Here is a 24,619-nt window from a genome sequence, read left to right as displayed (position 1 = left end):
TTGTGCTAAGTTTTTTACTGAAAGGGAACCAGATGGAATGATAAGAATCTCGTGGAAGGGATATAACATGGACTTGGCGACCTCAGAGAACACTCTCCCAACATCTTGGCATTATAGAAATTCATTTAATCCTCATTCAAGCCCCTCATTTCCAGAAGCCCCTTCCAACCCATCCTAGCAGAGTGAGGTGTGTCCTAGCTCGGTTGCCTATTCCAGTGTCTTCTGGATTCCACTAACTCTATCCTGAATCCCAGCTAATTGGGTTCAAGCATCTTAGTAACATGGCTCTATCCAAATGAGTATTGAAAGAAAATAAAATTTCTGATGTAAAAACAGACACCAAGGTCATATATCTTCATTCTCACAATTCATTTGGCCACATCATTCTCTACTAAGTAACTCCAAGGAAGAGATGCGATTGTAGGAGGAGAGGATAAAGGGAGATTTTCCTGGCATTTGAGGATCAAAAGCTTAGTCCCTAAAGGGAACAGAAAAAAACTTAAGGCACAGATAAAAGATTTGGGAGAAAACATGGCAAGTAACAATAAGGCTTCCCCCATCCTCTCCTTAAGATTAACAAATGGAGGAAGAGAAAGGAAGAGGAAATGAAGTGATATCACTGCCACAAAAAGATCCCAAAGGGAGGGGCCCTGAGCCAAGCCCCTGCGTGGGTCTGTAGGATTTAAAAGAGCAACTTATGCCTTGTTTGTCAAGAGAAACTCAGAAAAGGACCCCACAGTAGAAATGGCTTCATGGTGTCCACATAACAAAGGCCTTAGACAATCTTGTAGGTCTTTGCATGTGGCACAGACCTTCAAACCAGAAGGGTTATATAGATAGGAACAAGATCTCTCCCTCATCCAGATGACTTACCTGGAATGCTAACTGGGAACCAAATGGGATGATGGAAGTCTCAGTGGATGGGTGAGGCCATTCTCTCTGGAGGCGAGAGAGAATGCTCCTTTCAACATCAATATCTTGGCATTTTGTAAAACCCTCAGAACTCAGCTATGACCCTGATGGAAATTATTAAATCCTAATTAACAAAAGATTGTTTCTGGTACTCAGAAAAAAAATGGAGGCTCAAAATAGAAGTGACATTCTTGTGATATTTCTTGCACAGCTGAACTTTGTACCTGTCACTTAATTTCCTGGCACCTCAGCTTCCTTCCTGTGAGTGTGGGCTTATCATGAAGGAGGTCTGTCTCACTGATTCAAGCATCTCAGCATACACAAACACGTGCATGCTTATATGTGACCAACACACACACACACACACACACACACACACACACACCCCTCTTAATTACTGCAGTCTAGGTCCCACAGGAATTGAAAAGTAGGCACCAGGAACTGTTTAGAAATGAACACAGGGACCAGATGAGAGGGATGCAGGAGTGTACATGATAGGGCAGAAGCCTCAGACAGTAGGCTCCCAGCAGCTCCTGTAGGCTGGGGTCCTGTCACCCCTTCTATTACCTCAGGGACCCTTCTCCTCCTCTTCTCCCCACTCCCTGAGCCCAGGGGAAAAAGGCAGCACAGAACCAGCACATACTTCATTGGAGACACTCCAGATCCCACCTGCATCAATTCAGGACGTCAGCCACCCAGCCCCAGTTCCAGTTACGTCTGTCCTACAATCCTCCCTTTCCAGCACAGCACAGGCCCAGATGCTGCTTCTGGGAAGGAAGCCTGAGGCCAGAGTTGCTGAGTCTCTGGGAAAATCTTAAGATTCAGTTTCCCCAAGATGGACTCCATTTCCTCTGGAACAATGCCACATTCCTAACAGAGCAGTGTCTCCCTAGTGTCTATATAGGAGGGCTCTATAGGGCATAGAGCCCCTAGGAGGGACTCCTTGGTCCTGAGGGGGCTCTCTGCCCTGCATAGCTCCAGTCCTTAAGAAGGACTCCATGGTTGCAGAAGAACTCCAAGCCCTCAGGAAGTTCCCCATGTCCTTGGAAGGGCTCCAGGTCCCTGGAAGAGTTTGATGTCCTTGAGAAATGCTCCATGTCCTCAAGAAATACAACAATCTCTTGGCACCAGGAGGGCTCCACATTCCCAGGAAAATCCCTAGGAAGGGTTCATAACCTCAGGGGCCTGGCCCAAAGCCCCACTCAGCTGGCACAGATGCTGCTGACAGTGGTCCCTCCTGAGCCCACAAGGCCCAGCTCTTCCTGCTCATTGATGCACAGTTGGTATCCACAGCCCCTGGCCCGGGCTCCAGACGGGACCCGGTGGTCAGTCTTGGCACGAGGAGGCAGTAAGAAACCCACGCTGCCAGCGATAAGCATATGCCAAATGCTATGAATGTAGAAGTAGTTGTCCCGGGTCTCCACAAAAGCGTACAGGAGGACAGCACTGCCTGCAATAAGGCTGCCTGGGCACAAGTAGAAAAGCCAGCGGCGCCACGTGGGTGGGTAGCAGTGCCGGCGGCGGACGCTGCGTACTGTCTAGGGGAGGCAGAGAAATGGGGCTCAGAAATGTAAGGCCCTGGGACCCAAGCCAAAGCCAGTCATGCTCAGGCTTCCCATGAGCCCTAGCTGTGACCTAAAGGCACCTGCCAAGACTACAGTGTACACAATGAACAGCAGGTGGTAACAAGAATCCATGCCCACCTTAAACGGAGAGCAGATGGCCAGGGCCCTTCATCCAAGTCTTCCTCCCTTGCCTCCCAACACACACAGCCTCCCAGCCCTTACCCAGGCTGTGGCCAAGATTCCCAGAGCGAAGAGACTGGGTCCAAGCAGGTTCCAGAGTCCATGTCGGTCAAGCTGCAGAGCCATGGACAGCAGCATAGCCCCCAGTAAATACAGCACCTAGGGAAAGAGGACTCCGGGGCTGGGCTAATGCCAAGTGACAGCACTCTAGGGACTGGGCCAGAATGGACAGAGGTACTTGGAAAATCCCCCAGGGAGAAGGCAGGAGTGGGTTTCAAGTAGATTTTGGCTATGGTTGTCCCCCAGGGCCCAATCCAAACTGACCTGCTTTACCACGGGCTGTAACCGAGCCATGGCAATGACAGTGACCCACACAGACATTAGGGAGCCCAGGAAATCACAGAACTGTAGCACATCGTAGTCCATGATGCAGAAAACCACAATGCCTGGCTGGTCACAGGCATGATAGAACTGGAGGAAGAAATGACAGGTGTTAAAGGAACTTGGGGCCAAGATCTAGGTCTACAAAACTAGAGAAAGAGGCCACAGGGGTGGTATACTGCTGTCAGAGAAGCAGAGGTGAGAGACCACAGGTGAGAAGAACCAGGAAATGCTCAACTCCCCACTCCTGAGAAGAATGTGGTAAGGAGGCCAGGTCTGCCTCATAAGCCATAAGCATCTGGAAGTTTTGACCTTGGTCCTCGCCTTCTAAATCTTTCCACTTCTGGAATGTGCTGTGAAGTGTGCCAGGCCAGGAGTAGGGGAGCACACATCTCTCAAGATGAGGTCAATCCCTTCCCTCTCTCCTCATGCTCATCATAGGTTCCATCAATAATCGCCATCCCTGGCCCACGCTTTGGGTCTAGCTCTGGCCTCTTTGAAAGCCTAGACCCGCCAATTCCCTTAAATGTTCCAGTTTCTCCTGATAGATCGATCGGATTATGAAATGGGCTTCACTTTCAGGACTTGCACACACTGGCCTTCTTCATCCCTTCCCATCCAGTGCCAAGGGGAGCACACAGTAGGCAAAAAGGCAGTCATCAAGGCCCAGGAGAACAACATGGTGCTTCACACCACAGGGAACAATATGGGGACAGTATCCACCTCTCCTACACTACGGAGAATTAATGTTTGACTATGCCTGAGATTTGTTTATTTTTCATATTTTTCTCTTACACATGCTGATTAATTGTTGATTGATTTTGTTCTTAAACAAATCAACATTTTTATCTTTTTCTATTTTAGCTATAAAACACTGATTATTCTCCACTTCTAAGACCAGATTGTAAGCACTACAGCCACCAAATTACCCAAACTATTTCACATTTTAGAGTGTTTTTTTTTCAAACATCTTTTTATATTTCAGGCTTAACTAAGCATTTGCTTCATATACATGACTTTCAAGTATATAGAAAGGAATGTCCCAAAGTGTCTGGAAGAAGAACTTGTAATGAATCATTTGACCAAAAATAAAGGAAGATACAGATCAGCAGTGTTGAATTAACCAAATAGTGAAGACACATTAAGAGCCGACTTTCTCTAGGAATTTCTACGCACTGAAAAAAAGACTCGGGGGAATGCATATATTGTCTCTGGAGTAGAGATGTTTTAGAGAAATCATCTCACTGATATTCTGTGACTAGAATTCTCCTAATACAATAAAAAGTCGTAGTGATTGTTTCAGGTTGTGGAAACTCCACAGGAGTAGGGTTAAATTAAATTGCCATGTGAGGGAATTGTTCCATTGAAATGTGTGGGCTTATTTTTAGATTGGTATTTTTTGTCAACAGCAATAAAAAGTGGTAGAAATGACACAGAAAAACGGGAATTTAAAATTTTCCATTACAAACTGGATTCTATTAAAATAATTCTAATCCAAATTAATGACTTTCTCAGATTTGGATACTATATATGAGGACATTTGTATGTTTTATTTCTTAATTGGTACAGTTATACATAATAGTGGGATTCACTGTGACATATTTATACATGCATATAACACAATTTGGTCAATCTAATTCCTCTTTCACTCCTCTCCCCCTTTTTCTACTGGTCTCCCATCTGTTTTCAAGAGTTTCGTGCCCCCATCCCACCTTCTTTCCTTTGTTCTCTCTAGTGTCCAAATCAACCCTTGATATTATAAGTCAAACTTATTTTATTTAACATAATATTCTATCTGAAGTAAATTTGGGAAAATTATCCTAAATTCTTTTTTCTATACAATTTAACATTTTTATAATATACTTCATCTAATGCTCCAAAACAGGGTACCCATGCACACATTGGGATACTTACACTCAGCATATACTGTAACTTAACTGTCACTCTCATTTTTTTGTTTCCTAAATTCATTTTCTCTTGGAAACACTTTTGGGATTTTGCTAAGGGCCACTGAGAATTACATGTGGCAGGTCAAGGAACTGAAGAGGTAATGAGAGGGTGGGCTTGCTGCCAGGATGTCAGCAATCAGCAAGGAAGGCTGCATAGCCCACGATGTGGGCTCTAACTGGGCCTTTTGGGATCTGATTATAAGTAGCACTGTGAAGGATCTGTGGCTTGCACCGAAGGGGTGAGCACTGCACAATTGCAGTGTTCTTCCTGGTTTGGTTTGGTATATTATTTAAGAACTGGAGAAGGGCTAGGGATGTGGTGCAGTGATACAGTACTCGCCTAGCATGTATGAAGTCCTGGGTTCAATCCCCAGCACTGAAAAAAAAATTTTTTTAAATTATCACACTGGGGCTGTAGCTTAGTGGCAGAGCACTTGCTTAGCATGCCTGAGGCACTGGGTTCTATCCTCAGCACCATATAAAAAAATAAATAAACAAATAAAATAAAGGCATTCTATCCATATATATTTACAAATTTAAAAAAAAACTATCACAAGAATGTGGGGAGAACTACTAATCTAAGGTCATGAGTTTATATATGCCAGGATATCAGAAGAACAGAAGTCAGATTAGAAATTTATGAATAATTTCACTGTCCAGGATATCAGAAGAGCAATATATCTCAATGATTATTCGTAAGGGACCTGGAGTCAGGCTGAATGAGAATCTAGGCTCTACCATTCACCTTCTCTCTTAGACAAAGTATAAAACTTTCCTTCATCTACAAAAAGTTAAAATTTAAAAAGAATAAAAAGACCTACCTATTATATAGTTCTACTGTAAGGATTAAATTAGCAGAATGTGACACAACACATATTCAGTACATGTATGTCTTTTTGCTGTTATTATCTGAACTGTTTGACTACATACAAAATCAACAGCAAGCTTGTGGCCTGTTTTTCCCCCTATATTTCATATCTGTAAACTTTTGAATTATAAACCTGCTCTCTGCTTCTGTGCCCTGGTTAGGAACCCATGTAACAATCCCAGGAGTATAGTATCCTAGATTTTAAGACAAGGAACCTGATTGTCATCTACTGCCCTGGTACTGTCAACTGCAACATGACCAATGCTTCCTCAAATGGAACTGCTGCAGAATGAAACAAGTCTAGACTCCTGAAAGAATGGGAAAGGAGAGACTATAGGGAAACTTCCCTGGAAACTGGATGACCAGGACCTCTCATTTTGGCCCATGTAATAAAAGAACAGGAGTCAGAGAAGGACTCCAGCCAACACCTAAAGCCAGAAGCTCTTCCTTACTCTCTTGCTTCTTGCCTGGTTTGAGAAAGTGGGAGCTCTCTCTCTCTCAGCACTCCTACTAGGGAAAAGAAGGTCTTTTGTTCTCAAGTCAACATGTCATTGAATCCAGAAAAGGAAAGGTCATCCAGCCTAGAACACTCTGGAGCCAATGCCCAGGATGCTTGTGCCAAGTCCAGGGGACTGAATATGCTCTCCCCACACACTCTATGCTCCTGACACACTGAAGCACTTATACCAGTTGTGAATCACATTCCACCTGCATGAAGCCAAGAGTGGGCTGGTGGAACAGCTGTTGCTACAGGATTTGGTGAGCAACAGCATGGAGGGCATCTGGCAATGAGAAGGGGAGACAGTGTCTAATATAAAAATAGAGTGAGCCACTATCAGAGCAGGCCTGAAAAGGGACCCAACCAAGAAAAACTGGGCTATGTTCTTCTCATGCAGCTTAAAGGGTCAAGGTCTGTCTGTGCAACATGGTTGTAGCCCACACTTCCTCAACCAGGGACCAGCATTGGGGGTCAGGTGGTAGGACCCTCAGTTTCAGCACATTGGACCTTTACTTTCTCCCAGATGACAAGTAGGTTTTTGTAACGTGGACATATGTCTGATCTAGTAATGCTGGACACCAGGGAGGCACCAGTGGTTTCTGTGGTATCCTTGTTGCCAAGACATGAGGACAGTCTGAATCCCTCTAAGATTCCTGCAGTACTCATGGGCAGGCACTCTATGCCATAAGATGCCAAGAACAGATGAGATGACAAGATCCCTAGATGTAGAATCTTGGTGGGGCATAAAGTCTCCTTTGGGGAAAATCACATTAGTAGATTCACTTCTCTACATTCCCTAATAGTACCTGAAATTTTTGTTTGTGATATGAACTTTTATGGTTAAGAGAAGTAGAAAAATTCAGGGGAGGAATCATGGAGATTCCATTATTGAGAATGGAGGGACTCCAAACTACAAATCTTTCCAGGTATGGTGGCATACATCGTAGCCCTTCACTACTCAAAAGGCTGAGGTGGGAGGATCACTTGAGCTCAGGAGTTCCAGACAAGCCTGGGTAACATTGTGAGACCCCATCTCAAAACAACAACAACAAAATTCTACAAATCTATATCAAAATGCACTCCTTTGAGCTGGGATTTTAGATCACATTGCCATATCCCACGATATCTCAGGACCAAGTATCTGAGACCCAGGCTTTCCTACCTGTCTCTAAATCTCCTCTGCCTTCCAAAAGTTCCTATGAGAAGTCAAGAAGCCCATGGTGACTGAATGGGAGACATATCTTCATGCGCTACAGATGAACATGCTAAAGATAATAGAAATTCCCCCAGGATGATTGAGAACATGAGCACAAAGGAGCTAGAGCTCATATCAAGAAAGAACATGAGGGGCTGGGGTTGTGGCTCAGTGGTAGAGCGCTTGCCTCAAACCATACAACCCTGGGTACAATCCTCAGCATCACATAAAAATAAATAAATAAAAAATAAAGATATTGTTTCCATCTACAACTAAAAAATTAAAAAAAAAAAAAAGAAAGAACATGATGGTGAAGACTCAATGCAGAGATATGGGTAAAAGCATAGATTTCCTGTCCCCACCCAGAGGAGATCAGAGTGAAGGTATAGACATACTTCTGTATTGTCTCCTGGCCAGTGTGCTGAATAGAGTTGTCCTTGGCCCTCCAGAAGAACAGAGTATGGGGCAGCTAGAGTCTCACCCTGTTGTATTCAGTTGCAAACAGCTTTGTTCATTTTTACCCCAAGGTCTTTACCAAAACTATCACTTTCAATGCATGCCATGGGAGGTTGGAATACTATTATAAAAGCCATCCTAAAGGTATGCATCCCCCAGCCTGTAGAGAACATGATGGAAATGCAGACCCTCATGTATCACTATGGACAAGAACATGGTAAAGAGAAAGATGCATCACATACCGTTGAGAAGAACATGGTGAAGGTGTAGACGGCAGCTTCTAGCACATACCGGCTCCGAATGGCCAGGATCACAGGTGGCAAAAACATGAGGTTGCTTAGGCAGAGTAGAAGCGTGGACAGCAGCTGGAATCCATAGGTGAGTGCATCGGCACTGTCGGTACAGCCCCAGCCCCGCCACCCTGTAGGTAGGGAGGGCACAGGGTAGAGAACAGGAGGTAGCCACAAGTTCAGCAGATACTTCTGCTGGCCCCCAGAGTCCTAAGCCCATGTTGGGGCCCAGCATTTCCCCACTCCAAGCCACCTCCCAGGGTCAGGAAGGCCAGCATGCCCACTCCCTTGCCAGCATGCTCACCAGCCTTGCACTCGCAGGCTGCATATAGGTAATTGTGTGTACGCAACAGCTTGCACTGGCCGTAGGGTCCACAATCATCCACACACGGGGACAGGAAAGTGCGCAGCCGCACTTCAGCAGTTGCGTTGTGACACCGCACAAACCTGTACACACAATGACTGTTACCTGGAGCCGGGGTCTTCCCCACTCCACCCCCATCCATGCTGCACTGCTCACCGAGACCCTACACCACACAAGGAGCGGAGAGTCAAGAACCAGGTCCCTGTCTGTGGAAATGGGATACGTAGCCTGGCCATTCTGGAGGTGGCACTGACTGAGAGCAGGAAGCCAGCCAGGGATTCTGAAGAGGGAAGGGAGAGGGAAGAAAGAAGAAGCATGAGAGACAGGGAGGAGAAGCAGTCAGCCTGGGGTCAGGATCCAGGAACCTTCTACCCACCTTTACCCACTGCCCAGAGACCCTGTCCTTCCTCCACACCATCTCCCACCAAGCCCAGACATCAGCCTCCTCTCCCTCCTACTCCTCACCCCACCTTTGGAACAGGTCACTGCAGCATCTCCCAGGCTCAAAGGCACCTCATGAGTCAGGCATCCGAACACTGTCACATTTTCTTGGCGCACAGAGCTCTGCAGGAAAAGGTATTGAGATGAGGTTGTCAGATTCTTCAGGTGGGTCCACCACCTCCCGCCAGACTCCTACACCAGCCACCCTTCCAGACCTCACTGGACCTCACTTAATCTAAGGCAAGGTTTGCCTGCCACTCTGGTCAGACTACCTCAGATCATTTATTTCAGAGACAGGATGACCAGTAGAAGTATGACCAGAGAAGAAGTGGCAGATAAAGAAAGATCTGAATACTAGGGGCCCAAGTCACCAAGGTTGTTTCAACTTTGGGGAATCTAAAGGGAAACATCAGAGGGCTGTTCAAATACAATAGGGATATAGTGAACACACCTCACCAAGATCAGATGTCAGTAACAGGGAACACTGTGCAGACAGAGAAGGGCATTGAACTGAGTACTTTCTGCTCACTCTATAAACTAAAACTGCGCTAAAAAAGTAGTTTATTAATTTTATTTTATTTATTTATTTTGATGCCAGGGACTGAACTCAGGTGCACTCAACCACTGAGCCATATCCCTAGCCCTATTTTGTATTTTATTTAGAGACAGGGTATCACTGAGTTGCTTCGCAGCTTGCTTTTGCTGAGGCTAGCTTTGAACTCAAGATTCTCCTGCCTCAGCCTCCCAAGCTGCTGGGATTGCAGGCATGTGCCATTGTGCCTAGTACGTCTATTAATTTTTTTAAAAGGACAGGGATAGATTTACTAGCTATGACTTCTGAGCAAGACAAAGATAAAAAAAAAAAAAATCTTGCAGGCAGACTTTGATGGAATGTCAGAAACATCACTGGCAAAAGGAGCTACCCAAACAAGGACTGCCTGGCCACAAGAAGTGGTGAGCCCCTCTTTACAGAAGATATGCAAGAAAAAAATGAACAATTACCAATTACCATTAGAGAGGCCCTCTGCAAAGGCAGTCAGCCTACAAAAATGGAAACTCAGACCACTCTGAGTTGCCCTGGCTGACCCAGCCTGTTCTCAGCAGAGTCAATATGCAGAGCATGCTTTCTGACCAAAACTGGACTGAGACAAGTTCTCTTAAAATGGGAGCACGGTCTTATTGGATAGGTGGAAGTGACCCATTCAATAGCTTAGGTGGAAGCAGTCTGGACTGGCTTTTTGGAGGAAGCAAGGCCCTCCACACCGCTGACACCTTCCCCTTCAACTCCCCCACAGGACAACCACTCCATTCTACAAAAGAGTACCGCATTGAGCTGGAGCTCCAGGCTGAGGACACCTCCACTATCCAGAACTGGCAATAGCCTCAGGGCAAACACAGCTGGGCGCTCAGGTGGAAGAGCCACACTGGGTCCAAAGAAGATGTAGAAGTGGACAGAGAAGGTGTCCAGCTCATTGCGCAGAGTCGGGCGCACTGGCCAGCAGTGCTCAGGTGGAGATGTGGCCTCAGGCCCCTCTGCAGGAGTCCTCAGGGATGGTGGCTCTGGAGGAAGTGGTTGGTTGCCCAGTGATTGAGGCATGTTCATAGCAGCTCCAGGGACCAGGGCACGGGACAGACTGGGCTGTGGGCACTCTGTAAAGCAGAAGAAACCAGAGCTGACACCTGTAGCCCTCACAGCCCTACAGCCACACCACAAACCAGAACTGAGCCAGACAGGAATTTTCAAAGGATATGAGGGGTAAGAACTAGAATATGATATCTCTTGGGAGTGTAGGGCATCCAGCTTGCAAGACAGGGTCCAGGTGTTTCCCAGTGGACACAGCTAATATAACATCATGTTGAAGGAATCAAGGTCATCTGTCCCTCCCCTAAGGGCAGTGAAACACTGTTGAAACAGGTAACTAAGTATGACAGACCATCTCACTGAATTGCATGGACTTTGGCAATGATAGTATCCCCAGAAATCCTAGCTGTTCCTGCCTACCCCAGGAAATTGAAAGAGGTTTAAATCAAGAAAAATAATGAAGAGTCATCAGCTATCTCAAGGCAGGTGCAAAACAATGATCTCAATGCCATTAATGATTTGGAGGCCCAAATTGTGGGGGATTCAGGGAATGTGAAGAAACCTGGGTGGGATGGGGAAGATTGTAGAGATATGGCAGAGGGTCACTGAACGCAGCAATCCAGATCATTTCCCAGTCATGGATGTTTGTACAGGCTGAGTGACTGGGGTACATGTGAGGGTTCTGACCTTGTAGCCACACACATAGCTGGAAGCGGATGGTCCTGCCAGGGCCCCGGTATGATGTCTCCACACGCACGTAGACCCAGTGCCCCCAGGGGGGCAGTGCCAGCTCCAGCTGGCATACTGAGGCACCGCCACAGGCCACGGAGCTTGAGTTGTGCAAGGGTGGGGCCTTGGGACGTAGGCGCAGTGTCAGAGGGCAGGCAGACACCCCTCGGCCCCCCACACACACCAGCTGCGCTGAAACCCTGTAAGTAAAGCTGGGCACAAAGACCCTGGGCAGAGGAGAGGTTGGGGGCAAGAAAGGACAGTGAGGTGAGAGGGACACCAGAAGGAGGGAAACATGAGGAAGAAGGGAACAGGGAGGGGATAGGAAACACAGGAGCATAGGTGGCCTTTTCAAGTCTTGCCCTCTATGCTAGAAAAGAGGAGGCAGGAATCCAACCCACCCTGGGGGTTCTGGGTCACCCAGCCATCTAGTTCAGCCAGAGGATGAACAGGACCAGGCAGGTAGCTGAGAAACCAAAACAACCCTGCCATCTGCTTAAGATCCAACATGGAAGTGAAAAGGGGCCCAGTATAGAGTATTTGACTTACTTGTACAGAGCTGAGCGATTGTGTGGAAAAAGGGTTTGCTCTGAGGGTCGGCCAGGAACCAGTACAGCCACGTCCAGCAAACGCCGGACAATCAGCTGCGGTTGAAGGAGATACTGACACTCATCCTGGAGACCCTGAGACAGAAGCAAGGGTGGCAGGAGCAGGAGAGACAGCAGGGGTGCTAGTAAACCAAAGCTAAGGAATCTGCTAAACAGATTAGAGAGAACCCTCCCTGCCCATCCCCCTCCCCTGTCCACCTGATCCCAGGGCTCTGACTGTGGTCTTTCTAAGCTCTGGTCCTTCCTGCCTGAGCAGTCATTTCTGATCTCCTCTGTCTACCGGGGTCTTCAAAGTCTGCTGTGATCCTCAGCACTGACAGATTTGGGGACTTAAGCCCAAACCCACCCAATAATCAGGCCCTTGTGCTTCTCCCAACCCAACCCCCTCTCTTTAGCATTCCTATCTAGCCCCAAGATGCTGTAATTTCAAACCACCCCATTCCCTGACCAGAACACTGGCTCTCTGGGGGGTGGGGGTCAGGGGAAGCTCATTCAAGCCTTCCTAGCCAACTCCCACCACCACCACCACCACCATCTGAATCATTCACTGCTTTTATGTCCCACCTTGTTCCCTCCCTTGTCTAGTTTCTGCTTCGATACTCCCAGTGATGGTTACTCATCACCTCTCAGGCAATCTCCAGACTCTTTGTAACTTGAATACAAGAACCTTTGTTTTATTTTATTTTTGTTCCTTCAGATATAAAGCCAAATGTAGTATACAAAATACATAATAAATGTCTGTTTAATAAATGAATCAATAGGGGCTGGGGTTGTGGCTCAGCAGCAAAGCTCTTGCCTCGCACATGTGAGGCACTGGGTTCAATCTTCAGCACAACATGAAAATAAATAAACAAAATAAAAATAAATAAATGAATCAATAGTGAAACATACCAGCTTGGGGCAGCTCGAACATTTTTGAAGCCAAAACCTATCATCTTTGAATCCCCTTCCCACCTCTCTGTCCTTGAGACCCACAGTTACACCTGTCTCCTCAGCCTGAGACTATTTATTCTGACACTGGAGGACAACATTTCCCCCAGCTTATCTTGTCCTGGACAATTTACCTAGCCCATTCTTCTCTACTGCACTGACACCACCCCAGCCAACTGAGCCCCATTACTCCAGTGAACACAGTCCCATTTGTTATGGTGCCTCTTCTCCAGCATTTTCAGATACATAATTCTAAAAACCTAACAGTTAAGGGACAGAGTGGTCTCCTAATTTGTTTCCTATAATCTTCTGGACAAATGGTCTTCTGCTGGCCCAAGAAAGTAAGGCCATGACCCACTTATGTGGTTATTCTGACCAGGACATACCTCCAAACCTTGTTCTGAAATAAAATTTCTAGGCCCTGACATTCCATTGAGTTTCATGCCATGGAATAATCCAGTCAAGATACTGACTCCCTGCCAAGTTCCATGAGGTTGGAAGGAGGCCTTGAGAGATGACAGCCAGAAGATCTCACTATCCTCTTCCTGGAACAAGAATGGCATCCCCAGTGCCTAGCATGGATCTGGCATACACTGGGTGCTGAAGAAAAACAGCCATCAAGTTGAAATAATAGCCATCAAGTAAGTTAAGTGTCAAAAGTGGGTTCTTCCAAAGAGCTACTGAACAATCTAGTTGCTCACAAATTTCCCTCTCTGATATACAAAGCACATGTCTGTCATTTATGGTGTCATACCCTAAGGATCAGAAATACTCTCAACAAGGCATTTCAGTGGCCCCACCTCTTAAGTTGGAAATCACCACAAAAATCTTTCAGTGAGTGAGTCCTGAGGGTGGGGCTCATGCTCAGGAAGTAGCCCATTTCCTTGCTAGACAGTTCAGGGATATAAACACTGTTCCACATTTTGTTTGCTATTTGCTGTGGGCTTCAGTAAGGATCATATGACATGACTTCTCTAGTTAAAATGGGCTCCTTCCTTCAACTGTAAAACATGCATGTCCAGCCCCTTCCCTCGATATGGAATAGAAAACAGAGAAGTTACAGGGCAGAGAAAGGGCCCAGAAGTCAGGTCCTCAAGAACTGACAAGGCAGAAACCATGTAAGAGAGTTCAGACTAAACCAACAGACCAAGCCAACATTAACAGCCATGGAAGGAACAGGTTCAAAGCAAAGAAACTCAAGAAACCAGAGAGTCAAGAATTAGAAGTAGACGAGAAACAATCTGAAAGATCCTGGTGTGGAAGACAAGGTAGATGGATTCTGGAATGTCTTTGTATGGGTGAGCTGCATTTCTTTAAAAGATGGAAGATGCCCAAAGAAACTTGGCCTTCTCTGGAAATAGCCTATTATTGGCACAGCTCCCTTGCCCACAGTTGTCAGCACCAACTCAACAGGAAAGTAAATGATGGCCAGAGAGACTGCAAGGGGCAGAAGCAGAAGCAGGGAGACCATTTAGGAGTTTAACATGGTGACCCAGGAGAAAGCTAAGAGAAGGTACACTAAGAGTGGAAATGGATAAAAATGGAATTGAAACACTTTAGAAGTTGACAAAAAATTTTTCTTTATGGATTGGTTATGGAGAAAATAGGAATCAAGACAGTGACGTTTACTAAGAAGATAGCTGGAAAAAGAAGAGGCTTGGATTGGAAGAAGTGAAATGGGAATCAAAGAGTTTTTTACCTTTAACTTTGCTTTGATTTGTACATACTAAGCTTGAAACATTTCTTGGACATCCAATTGCAGATGCCAAATAAGCAGTTGAAAATTGAGTTTGAGATTCAAAGAAATTAGGACTGGCTGCCTACTCTTAAAAGGCATTAACTCATAGATGATATTTTAAACAATTGTGCTGGTTACACCAAGCAAGAGAATAAAAAAATAAAAAGGAGGTGTTCTAGGACCATTCATCAGATCACTACAGTACATACAGATCAAGCAGAGAAGCAGCCAGGAAAAGAGAAAGAGAGGGGGTCAGGGGTAGTGGAAAGGAGAACAAGGACAGTGCTATAATGTTACAAAGGTCAAGAGGAGAAAGTACTTCAAGAAGGAAAGAGTAATATAAGAAACTAGTTAACAGCTGATTACAAGTTAACTCTGAGGAGAGAAACTGGGAACTGGGAGGAGAAAAAGGGAAGACTTACTTTTCACTGTACGCCTTTTGTACCATTTGAATGTTGTACCAGGTGCATATATTACCTATTTGAAATATATAAATACAATAACTTAGAAGGAGGAGGAAAAATAGCAATGGTACTATTAGTAGATTTGAACCACTTCAGGTGAGATTGAGTCAAACTTAGTCCTAGTTAGTGGATCGAACAGGTTCTTTTCCTCCATAAACTCAGCTTCTTTGTTTTCTTTTTGGTTGTTTTCTTTATTTCACCTTTTATTTAGTTTCAAATTTTAGACCCAGAAGAGGAAGGTTTTGAGGAGAACCTACACCTATCCATGTAGGAGAAGTTTCTCCTTATGAAGTATCCTTATGAGCCATTTGGGTGCCAGCTGAAATCTACAAGCCAAAGGCCAGCCTCTCCAGGCAGGCTGGCAACTAGGCACTGTAGAACAAACACATTCTTCAAGACAGGAAAGGCAAGGATATTGGGAACAGGGAAACAAGACAGAAGTGGTTGACACGAAGAAGGCAACAAGGGAAGGAGGAGAAATTAAGTCAGTTTGGGATATAAGAGTTTGAGAAGGTGGCAGGAGGGCAAAAAAAATTGCCAAGGCTCCACCATGGATCAGATAATGTTCTGGGTACTAGTAATAAATAATGCAGATATGGGCTCTAGCAGAGTGTGGGACTGGAGCTCAGAAGAGCAGCCTATACCAGATAAATTACTTCCCTCTTATAACCTTTCCAGGCTCCTCAACAGTCTCAGGATACAGTTCAAACTTCTAGGCCCTTCAAGAGATGACTTCCATTAATCCCTCCACCTTCCTCACCCAACCTAACACCCAGCCCACACTGAACTACTCCAGTTCTCCCTTCTGAACTTTGGCCTATGTTACTCCCATTATTTGGAATGCCTTCCCTCCTCATCCTTAGGTCTTACTTCCTCTAACATTTGCCAAATATCACCTCCAACAAACTCTCAAACTGAATTAGCCATTTCTCCTTTGTCCTCTTAAAACATTTCCGGTATCTCACCAATATATATCTTATTTACCCCAGTGTTCCCAGCACCCAACACAAGGCCTAGTACAAGCAGGTGCAAAAGGACTAAGGAATAAAGGCTATCTGAGCTTATCCCCAGAGTTGAGGAAGATCCTAGAAACAACACTGCCTTTTCATTGTTGGAACTCTTTAGCTCTCACCTAAGTCTATTCCTGATTCTCCATAACTTCCTGTGTTTGACGAGTCTCACAGGAAGTCAGAACAACCATGGTACAAGGACTACACAAGTAGAGAGGATGGAGGAATGTTCTGGGCATAAACCCATGGGTTTGAGTGTGGAAAACTAGCCATGGTATGGAGAGCTTGGAGGTGCGTATAAGAGTTCAGATGGCAAACAAATTCTTAGAAGGATCACACACAACTAACCTCTAGAGCAGGACTGGCTAAAGAGTTACATCTTCTTGGTGTCTAAACCTTTTGCCACCTCATGAGCAAGAGCTGTGCCCTTTCCCCCTAGTCACATTGCTGCCTGGGAGCCCTGCTGGCTGAGGCTCCAGCTACAGTAGCAAGGACTTGTTCTAAATAGAAGTAAATAAGACCTGGTTCTTTTCTTATTACCCAGCTCCCTTTAATCTGAGCACTTTGAATCATGCTTTAGGTTTAGAGCAGCCTTTCTCTGTACTACTATCTCTGATTCCCCATTTTCCCAATTTGGCAGCTATAAGAAATCCTGTCCACTTCTACTCAGGCCACAGCTGCCATAATCCCAGCCCAGGACTAAGCCCCAGGATCCTCTGCTCATTTAGGAAGATTATGGATAATTAGAGAAGGGATTGAAGAGTCTCCTCATCAGTTCTCAAAAAGCAAGTCAAGGATCAGAGTTGGGATTCGGAGCAGGTTCTTTGAAATTTGGCCAAAGACCCATGAAGACATTCCTCCCTGGTTCTGATACAGCTCAAGGCCTACCTAGATCCCAGAGCCTTTTCCAGGTAAGCTTCCAGCATGAACTCATCCAGAGGGCTCCCAGGCTCTCTTCCTCATCACTCTTAGGAAAACTAGGCCTATTATCGAGGCCTCCAGAGACTACCTCATTCCTAGTTCATGTCTCTGCCAATAACAAAGCCAGTGTACTTGTCCCTGTGCAATTCACAGCTCATTCAAAGGCATTATTAACACATGTTCTTAATGCTGGACTCCAACAGGAAGTGAAGAGGTGAGTCTGACACAATCACTGTCTCATTCCTCAAGAAACTTATCCTGGAGAGATATATCAAAGTCAAATATTGACCTGGGTGGGAATTTCTTCCACTCCCAATTATCAGTGACCAAAAATTCCACCAGCTTTCTTATTCTATAATGTCCTGTTCTTTAAATATTTTCTCTGTTCATGCTTTGACCTTTGCCCTTACTAATAGCCCCACACATATGGCTATCCCACTCTGACAATGTCCAAATCATCGTGCCCTCCCCCCTTCTCCAACAAACAGGAGTAGGAAACTTACAGCTCTCCTTACAACTGCAAGGAAACCCAGCCAAACACATGAGAGTGGCAGGAAAACACTGTGACATTTCCTTCCTCTCCCAACCAGAGAAGCACCCTGACCTTTAACCTGCCCTTTAGACTTTAATAATCTCTGCTTTGTAAAATCAGTGCTGATATTTAAATCAAATGAAGGCCAAGTCATAATGGACACTGGCCACCCAAAATCTCCTTTTAACAGAAGAGGGCTTCTCTTATGGTTTCCACAGGGTGAGGAGTGCTGTCTGAAACTATGATGGATGAGCAACATACTCCCTCTTGTTCTAGAGATTAGGCTGTGAAATAAGAGAGACTTCAGGGATCTCACCAGCCAAAATGTAAACAAGATCCTAGAAACAACACTGCTGAATTTGTACAGCAGATTTGACCAGTGCTGAATTTGTACAGCAGATATGACCAGTCTCTTGTTGGCTTCTGGTCACCTTGATTAACCCTAGTAAGTTCCAATAGGAAGGGACACTACACCCCAGTGCCAGAACCTCTAATTCCAGGTTATGGACTTTGTCTTCATTTTCCTGGAACCACTATATCTCCCTAAGGCTCCCAAGTTGTATCCTGCAGACTATCTCACCAAATGACCTGCTGGCCTGAAGCCATGCTCTACCACAACCACCCTTGTGCTGCTGCCCACCCTGGCTCAAGATTAGTGTGACTGGTAGCCCATGCAATAAATTCAGCAGAGATGGAGAGGCAACTCTGATCCCTCCTACCCTGGGCAATATACACCCACCTTGACAGAGATGTGGCCATGCGCCTGGGGAAGGTGGGCAGCCAAGAACCAGTCCCCAGGTAACGGGCTGCTGACGTTAAAGATGCCTGAGGTGCGGTTGGGCAATGTCCAGCTGAGGGTCAGTGAGAAAACCCCAGGCACAGCTGTGTCCCCTGGGAAGTGTGTATGCAGGGGATTGATGACAGGGGGTGCCCCGGACCGGAAATACCTGAGGGACCAGAATTAGGAGAGAAGGAAAGCAGGCAATGGAATAGGAGATAGGAAATGGGGGAAAGAAAGGAGAACTGTACCTCATCATCAGAAAAACAAAGGATTCCCTATACTGACCCATACAATAAAGTGGTTCCAGGTTAGAAGTTCAGGCTATAAGGGGAAAAGGGTAAGCTCAGTTGCTCACACTATTATACAGTAGTCAGGAAGTAGTTAGATGACAGAGTTCACGGCCCTCAGTCACCCTCCAATATGGATAAGGGTCAAGATCAGGGTCAAGAGATCAGTTTACATACTCATAAAGTCACACTTTAGTTTGGAAAGTGTTCTGGATTTAGAAGGGGAAGTGGGAGGGCAACCCAGACACTTACACAGTCACACTTTGATCTGGGCAGTGATCTCCAAAGGTTCCTCCCTGCTCCTTGAATATGATGAGGTTCCAAACTGCCAGGAATGTGTCTTCAGGAACATGGAAGTGGAAGAGCTCGGTGCTGGCAAAGGAGCGAAAAGGACTCAGCTTTCGGGGTGAGCAGGTGGAGTAATCAGTCAGGAAAAGGCCTCCTAGGAAGTAGGAGAAAGATAAAAGAGCAGAACAGAACAGAGGGCATTTCCATTAGGCATGCCAGTCACCCTAACCATAGCACCAAATCAACAAATGCTCTCCTCCAAGCCAGGAAGTAGATCTCATGATGCCCTAGTAAGCATTTGGTATAATCCTTATAGGGACCTTGTTAAGAAGGAAAAAAAAAGGAAAAAGAAAAAATATCTTATTTTACAAATAAGGAAACTGAGGCTCCTACCTAGACCAAACTGAGGATTTAAAACCAGGGCCCTTTAGATAATCTACAGCTGCCCCCTTACTTAGGAGACATTGTTTTCTTCTTACCAAACCTAACAACCTAACAAAACAGAGGTATAGAAGGTGTGTTTGTTTGTTTGTTTGTTTGTGTGTGTGTGTGTGTGTGTGTGTGTGTGTGTTGGCATAGGCTCTTAAGCCACTGAGCAGGCTAGAACTCCACCTGTGGGGCCTGGGAGTCAGCATGGAACTGTGTAACTTCCTTGTTTATTTTCTGCCCCTTTCTGTTCCCTGGTGGTTAGGAGCAGCAAAATCCCTCAGAAGCTTCACAAGAGCTGTCTGTATACTAGCTCAGAGCAGGAGAAGGGAGGGGAAGGTGTGGTGAGGCTGCAAGGGGGCCTGCTTGGGTGGCAGAGGCAAGAACAGGAGCTGGCAGACCACCAGCAGAATGCCCAGGAAAAGAGAGTCATTAGGCCCTCTAGGGTTAGAGTAAGCAGCCAGGGGTGTTTACCCTGAGGGAGGCCCTGTGAGGCAGTCATTTGGTGACCCAGTGGAATCTCAAACCACTTGGGAATATTCAGGCTGGGAGGTGGGGAGGAAGCGGTCATCTCTAGCTGAAATACCGAGATACCTGATCATAGTTGTCAGGAGCAGAGCCAAGGTGAGCAGGAACGTGGTGTCAGCACCATCCAAGCCAACATGTGGTGACTAGGACTGCTGTGGTAGTGAAAATAACCCAGCAGTTTATCTGGATAGAAAAAGAGGGTTCTAAAAGACAGGCAAGGTCTTCCAGAGTAAAGCTCTAGGGAGTCTGACCACTCTGGAGACTTCAGACCAGTCCCCATAGAAGCCTAGTAGCATGTCTTAATGACAAGTGAGAAGGTAGGGAAATCAAGTATTTTCAGGCAGAACAGGGGTTAGGGTGGGGAGTTTCTGGAAGGGAGTTTTCAGGCAAGCAGGAAATATCAAAAGGGTGTAAATCTGACAGTCTCTAAAGACAGGAGACACAAACTCCCAAAATGTTATTTCCTTGAAATAACAAAGAAAAAGGCATCTAGAAAAGCATGGCTACTGAAGGAGAGAACATGGTAAAGATTGGCCCCACTAAACTGAGGCAACTTTAAGAGTCACAGACACTCCAGAGAGCTTCCCTATATAGGTAGAGGTCACTGCTCTAAATTGGTCTGTGCTCATCCTCAAAGGTAATGGTTACACTCAAGCACTACTCTTTCCAGTTCCAACAGTACCATCAGTTTCAACTGTCAGCAAAGATCTGCCACCTTGCAAGCTGAGCACTGCCCAGGAACCTTTCTAGGCTCACAGCACAGCACTCAGAAAGCAAAGGAGATGCATCCAAGAGTGATAAAGGACATCGGGACCAACTGATGGGGAAGGCAGGTTTTCTAGGAGCCCTGGCTGTGACAACTGTGAAACAGAAGGCCTACAGCTGAAGAGCCTGGATTCTGTTACAAAAAATAAGAGCTCTAGAGCACCCTCTGCTGGGTTTAGGGAAGGGCTGCTCCTGCTCAAAGCTGGTAGCGGAGCCTTTGCTACTCTTAGGAGACATGTTGGTCAGTCCCTCAGAGAGCTAGTGTAAACAGCAGCTTGTGACTTTTAGCAAACATGGATAGATGAGCACAAAGAGTCCTGGGATTTGAAAGACAGTAGTATGACCTGAAGAATCAGGGCTGTGGAGGTCACAGAATAGGCTGGTGGCAAAAAAGAGTGAGCAGCAGCTGAGAATGCTGGGAGGAACCTTGAAGTGGTTCTGGGGACACATCCTTGAGAAAGGGTCCACAGCTCCATTCACCCCAAGCTTTTATATGGGGCTTGAACAGGGCCTATCAGAGCTGTGCCAAAGAAGAAACATAAGTAAGGCCTTAGCCAAGATCAGATGATCCTATCCTGATGTCCCAGTACTTTTATGATGAAGCTAGGGAGATTTACCACTACTAACCCCTGCACACACACACACATGTGCACATGCATGCATACACACACATATACATACATGGAGGCTGACACTGCTCCTAACAGCACTAGGTAGAACAAAATAGAATTTTTAATATATTTATATTATATACTTATATACATACACACACACACACACACACACACACACATATTTACATGTTGGAGATTGAACCCAGGGGTGCTCTACCACTGAGCTATATCCCCAACCCTTTTCTATTTTGAGACAGGATCCCTCCAAGTTGCTGAGACTGGCCTCATACTTGCAATCCTCTGGCCCCAGCCTCCCAAGTCACTAGAATTACAGGCATGTGCTACCACACCTCACCAAAAGATCATTTCTCAAAATGACAAGGCATGCCCAGGTTATCAACCAGAGTCAGCTAAACCTAAGGAATGACCCAAAGATCAGAGACAGAATCAGAAGATCCAGAAATCAACAATAAGAATTTGTGCAGTCCTATACTATGATGATCCTATGACACTGACAGTTTCTCTTCAAACAAAGCCCATCACCACCACTAGGTCACAGAGCACCCATGAATGCCAGGTCACAATTGTCAAGGCACTGGCTAATAACAGTACTAAGGGAAGCCCCACCTGCTGTTGGGCCTATTTGGAATTCTTTTTCAGTTTCATTATAATTCTCCCCAAAGCAGTGAACCTGCTTCTGGGCAATCATATTTTTATCCACAACTTTCAGCCCTATACACTGTGGCTTGCAGTCTCCCTCCTCCCCTAGCCAGCCCAGTGGGCTCATGAACAAAGAAACTCTGGTGGCAGGGATGGAAGCTATGGATTAGGCTAACTAACCAGTATGGGTTCCCTCATCAAAACTGAAAAGCTGATGGGCTGCTGACTCTGCTGAGTGCCCAACTTGCCAAATGTAACAATCAACACTGAACCCCATCTTCCTCAATGATTCCTTCCTTCTAGGAGATGGGCTGGAGACCAGTGGATTAGTTCTACATATTGTGAACACTGTCTTCAACCTAGGAACCATCTACTTCTAAAGGTAACACTTCAGTGATAAGTCTGTACAAGCAGCAGATAGAGATGAAGAGGTTTATGCATGAACCACATGTCCCCTCATGCTCACACAAAAAAATAGGTATTCTGAGGACACTTGGGTTACACGTACCCCACAAAAACCTGTGGTTATACTCATCAACACACAAACATGTACAAACACTGCACATGCCAATATTCTTACAGATCCCTCAGTTAACACACAGCATATAAATGTGCAGGCATCTCTGCAGGGTATGTGACCTTTGGCTTGCATTGATCTCCTCAAGTCTATACACTAAATCAGACCCACAGAGCTCAATGAAACCCACATTTACCCACAGCTGTTCTGTTAGCTGTTATTGCCAAAGATTCCACTAGGCACATCTCCATGTGATCTAGAGTGCCATCATCCAGCAGAGGTAGTTAGAAGGTAGTTAGAAGCTGAAGCCATGAAGACTACAGTCATTTCATTATGGAGCCACTGATATGGCAAATCCCCTAGGCCAGGACCCCTTCTTCCTCCCTCATTCCACTCACTAAGAAGCTGGACCTCTTAGTAGCCAAGTTACTTTCTGGGCTAGATGGTGGCCCCAGGTTGACAGTTGATAAATAATAAACAGTTCACTGATGAAGCCCCTTTGTAGGCAGACTGGGGAGAAGAGAGGTTGTACTTTGAACCTTTCCTTACTTCATCTTGTTTCCTATTCAGTGTACATTGCAATGGGGTGGGAAGAGGGAAACACTACTAAGGACAGGATTTAGGAAATCTTTTTCTAGCCCCAGCACCATTTATAAATGATATGACCTTTAAAAATTGCTCCCTCACTGAGCCTCAGTTTCCCCATCTGTAAAACAGCCTCTGGGTTTCAACCATGCTCTAAAACTATCAAGAATTATTTCTAGGCAAATCAAGCTTGTTTGGAAAAAGACTCACTACAAGAAGAAAGTTCATTATATTGGCAACTAATCTAGGTCCATCTATTTGCTACATGTTATCTTCAATACTCTGCACTAAGCATATCCAATATCTCAAAGATTTAGGCCATATCTTCTCAGAGTGGACTAGAGGCTTCTGATACAAGGCTATGTCTTCCCCTATCAAACTTTGACAGAAGGAGGAGCAAAGCCCTCAAGACTTCCTTGGAAAAGCCAGAATCAAGGTAGGTCAAGATGGACACACCAGCAGAGAAAATCTTTAAGTCTCTGATCTAGGAACTCTTAGCCACTTGCTGAGTCTCAAACCCAGTTCCACTCTTGATGCTGCCAATTCCTCTGTTGTATAAACCCTCTCTCCTCCCTATTTCTCCCCACTTCTTCCCCAGAGATCTAGCTCCCCAGGTCCCATCTCTCCTGAATCTCTCCCCAGCCCACCCAGCCCTACTGGAACCCCATCCTTGCCTCAATTTTTCCTGCTTCCGCACTCACCAGCCCCTGGACCAAGGACAGAGAACAGCAACAACAGCAATAGGGCTGGCGGCAGCTGGAGCCCAGACCTGAGTCGAGGCTGGGAGAGGGGCAGAGTATGAGAGGGGCGGGGGGCCAGCGGGAGAGACTTGGGTAAACACAGAGATGAGGGCAAAGGCTGAGATAATGGATTGGGCTGAGCTGAGCACTGGGGCTTGAATAAGGGCAGGGGGTGTGATGGAAGGTGGGACTGTGGTGGGGACCTGAGCAAGGGCCGAGGTTGGGTCAGGGACTTAAGCGAACCCTGGGAATGGGGTGGGGGCAAAGGCTGGGCTAGAATTTGTGACAGAGGGTGAAACAAGAGCCGAGGCCGGGATGGGAGCCAGGCCAGAGACAAGGACTGGGACTGGAGGGGGGCCCTGGATTGGGACCCGGACCTTGGCATTCGCTGGGACCCAGACCGGGGTTGGGACAGATTTGGGAAATGGGGCGAGGGCGGGGCCGGAGGCCAAGACTGGGATTGGGATAGGATGAGGGGCCGGGATAAGGGCTGGGCCATGGCCCGGGGCGGGGGCGGGGCCGGACTGGCCAATGCGGGACGCTCGCAGAGCTGACCCGCGGCTCCGTTCCCCACCCCCTAGGGGTGGCCTCCGGTGTCCTCGAGGGCCTGGGGCCGGGGTCTGGGACCTGGGTAGGAGTTCAGGCCTGGGCGACTCCGGGCTGCGCTGAACCGGCGATAACCAGGCCCCGCGGCGGCGGCCTGGGCCTGACGTCGTATGACGCTCCGCCCCTGTCCCAGTCCGATTGGTCCCTCTCAATAAAGCCCGCCCCCTGACCAATTCTACTGGTCTCTAACTTAGTCCTGCTGGGTTTC

General features: G+C 46.4%; 1 protein-coding gene across 5 annotated transcripts; it reads right to left on the bottom strand.

Annotated features, from left to right (window-relative positions):
* Positions 1-103: 103 nt before the first annotated feature.
* On the bottom strand, positions 104-24,505 carry Tmem8b (transmembrane protein 8B). Of its 5 annotated transcripts, XM_071600745.1 has the most exons (14): positions 24,361-24,437; positions 23,767-23,845; positions 18,935-19,124; positions 18,354-18,561; positions 11,961-12,094; positions 11,370-11,638; positions 10,425-10,750; positions 9,130-9,223; positions 8,816-8,939; positions 8,600-8,742; positions 8,248-8,426; positions 2,982-3,128; positions 2,700-2,816; positions 104-2,446 (listed from the first exon to the last, which is right to left on the bottom strand). In XM_071600745.1, exons 7-14 carry the CDS (start codon positions 10,701-10,703, stop codon positions 2,090-2,092), a joined length of 1,440 nt encoding a protein of 479 aa, XP_071456846.1. In that variant the 5' UTR covers positions 10,704-10,750; positions 11,370-11,638; positions 11,961-12,094; positions 18,354-18,561; positions 18,935-19,124; positions 23,767-23,845; positions 24,361-24,437; the 3' UTR covers positions 104-2,089. The 5 variants fall into 5 exon arrangements, with proteins under 5 accessions (XP_071456846.1, XP_027786689.1, XP_027786690.1 ...); XM_027930888.2 differs by having other exon boundaries at positions 104-2,450; positions 23,767-24,505; XM_027930889.2 differs by lacking the exons at positions 11,370-11,638; positions 18,354-18,561; positions 18,935-19,124; positions 23,767-23,845; positions 24,361-24,437 and having other exon boundaries at positions 11,961-14,870.
* Between the last annotated feature and the right edge of the window lie 114 nt (positions 24,506-24,619).

This window comes from Marmota flaviventris, chromosome 13 (assembly GCF_047511675.1).
Source record: "Marmota flaviventris isolate mMarFla1 chromosome 13, mMarFla1.hap1, whole genome shotgun sequence".
Classification (NCBI taxonomy): domain Eukaryota; kingdom Metazoa; phylum Chordata; class Mammalia; order Rodentia; family Sciuridae; genus Marmota; species Marmota flaviventris.
Note: the sequence above shows the minus strand (reverse complement) of the source record. Positions and strands in the feature narration are given on the sequence as shown.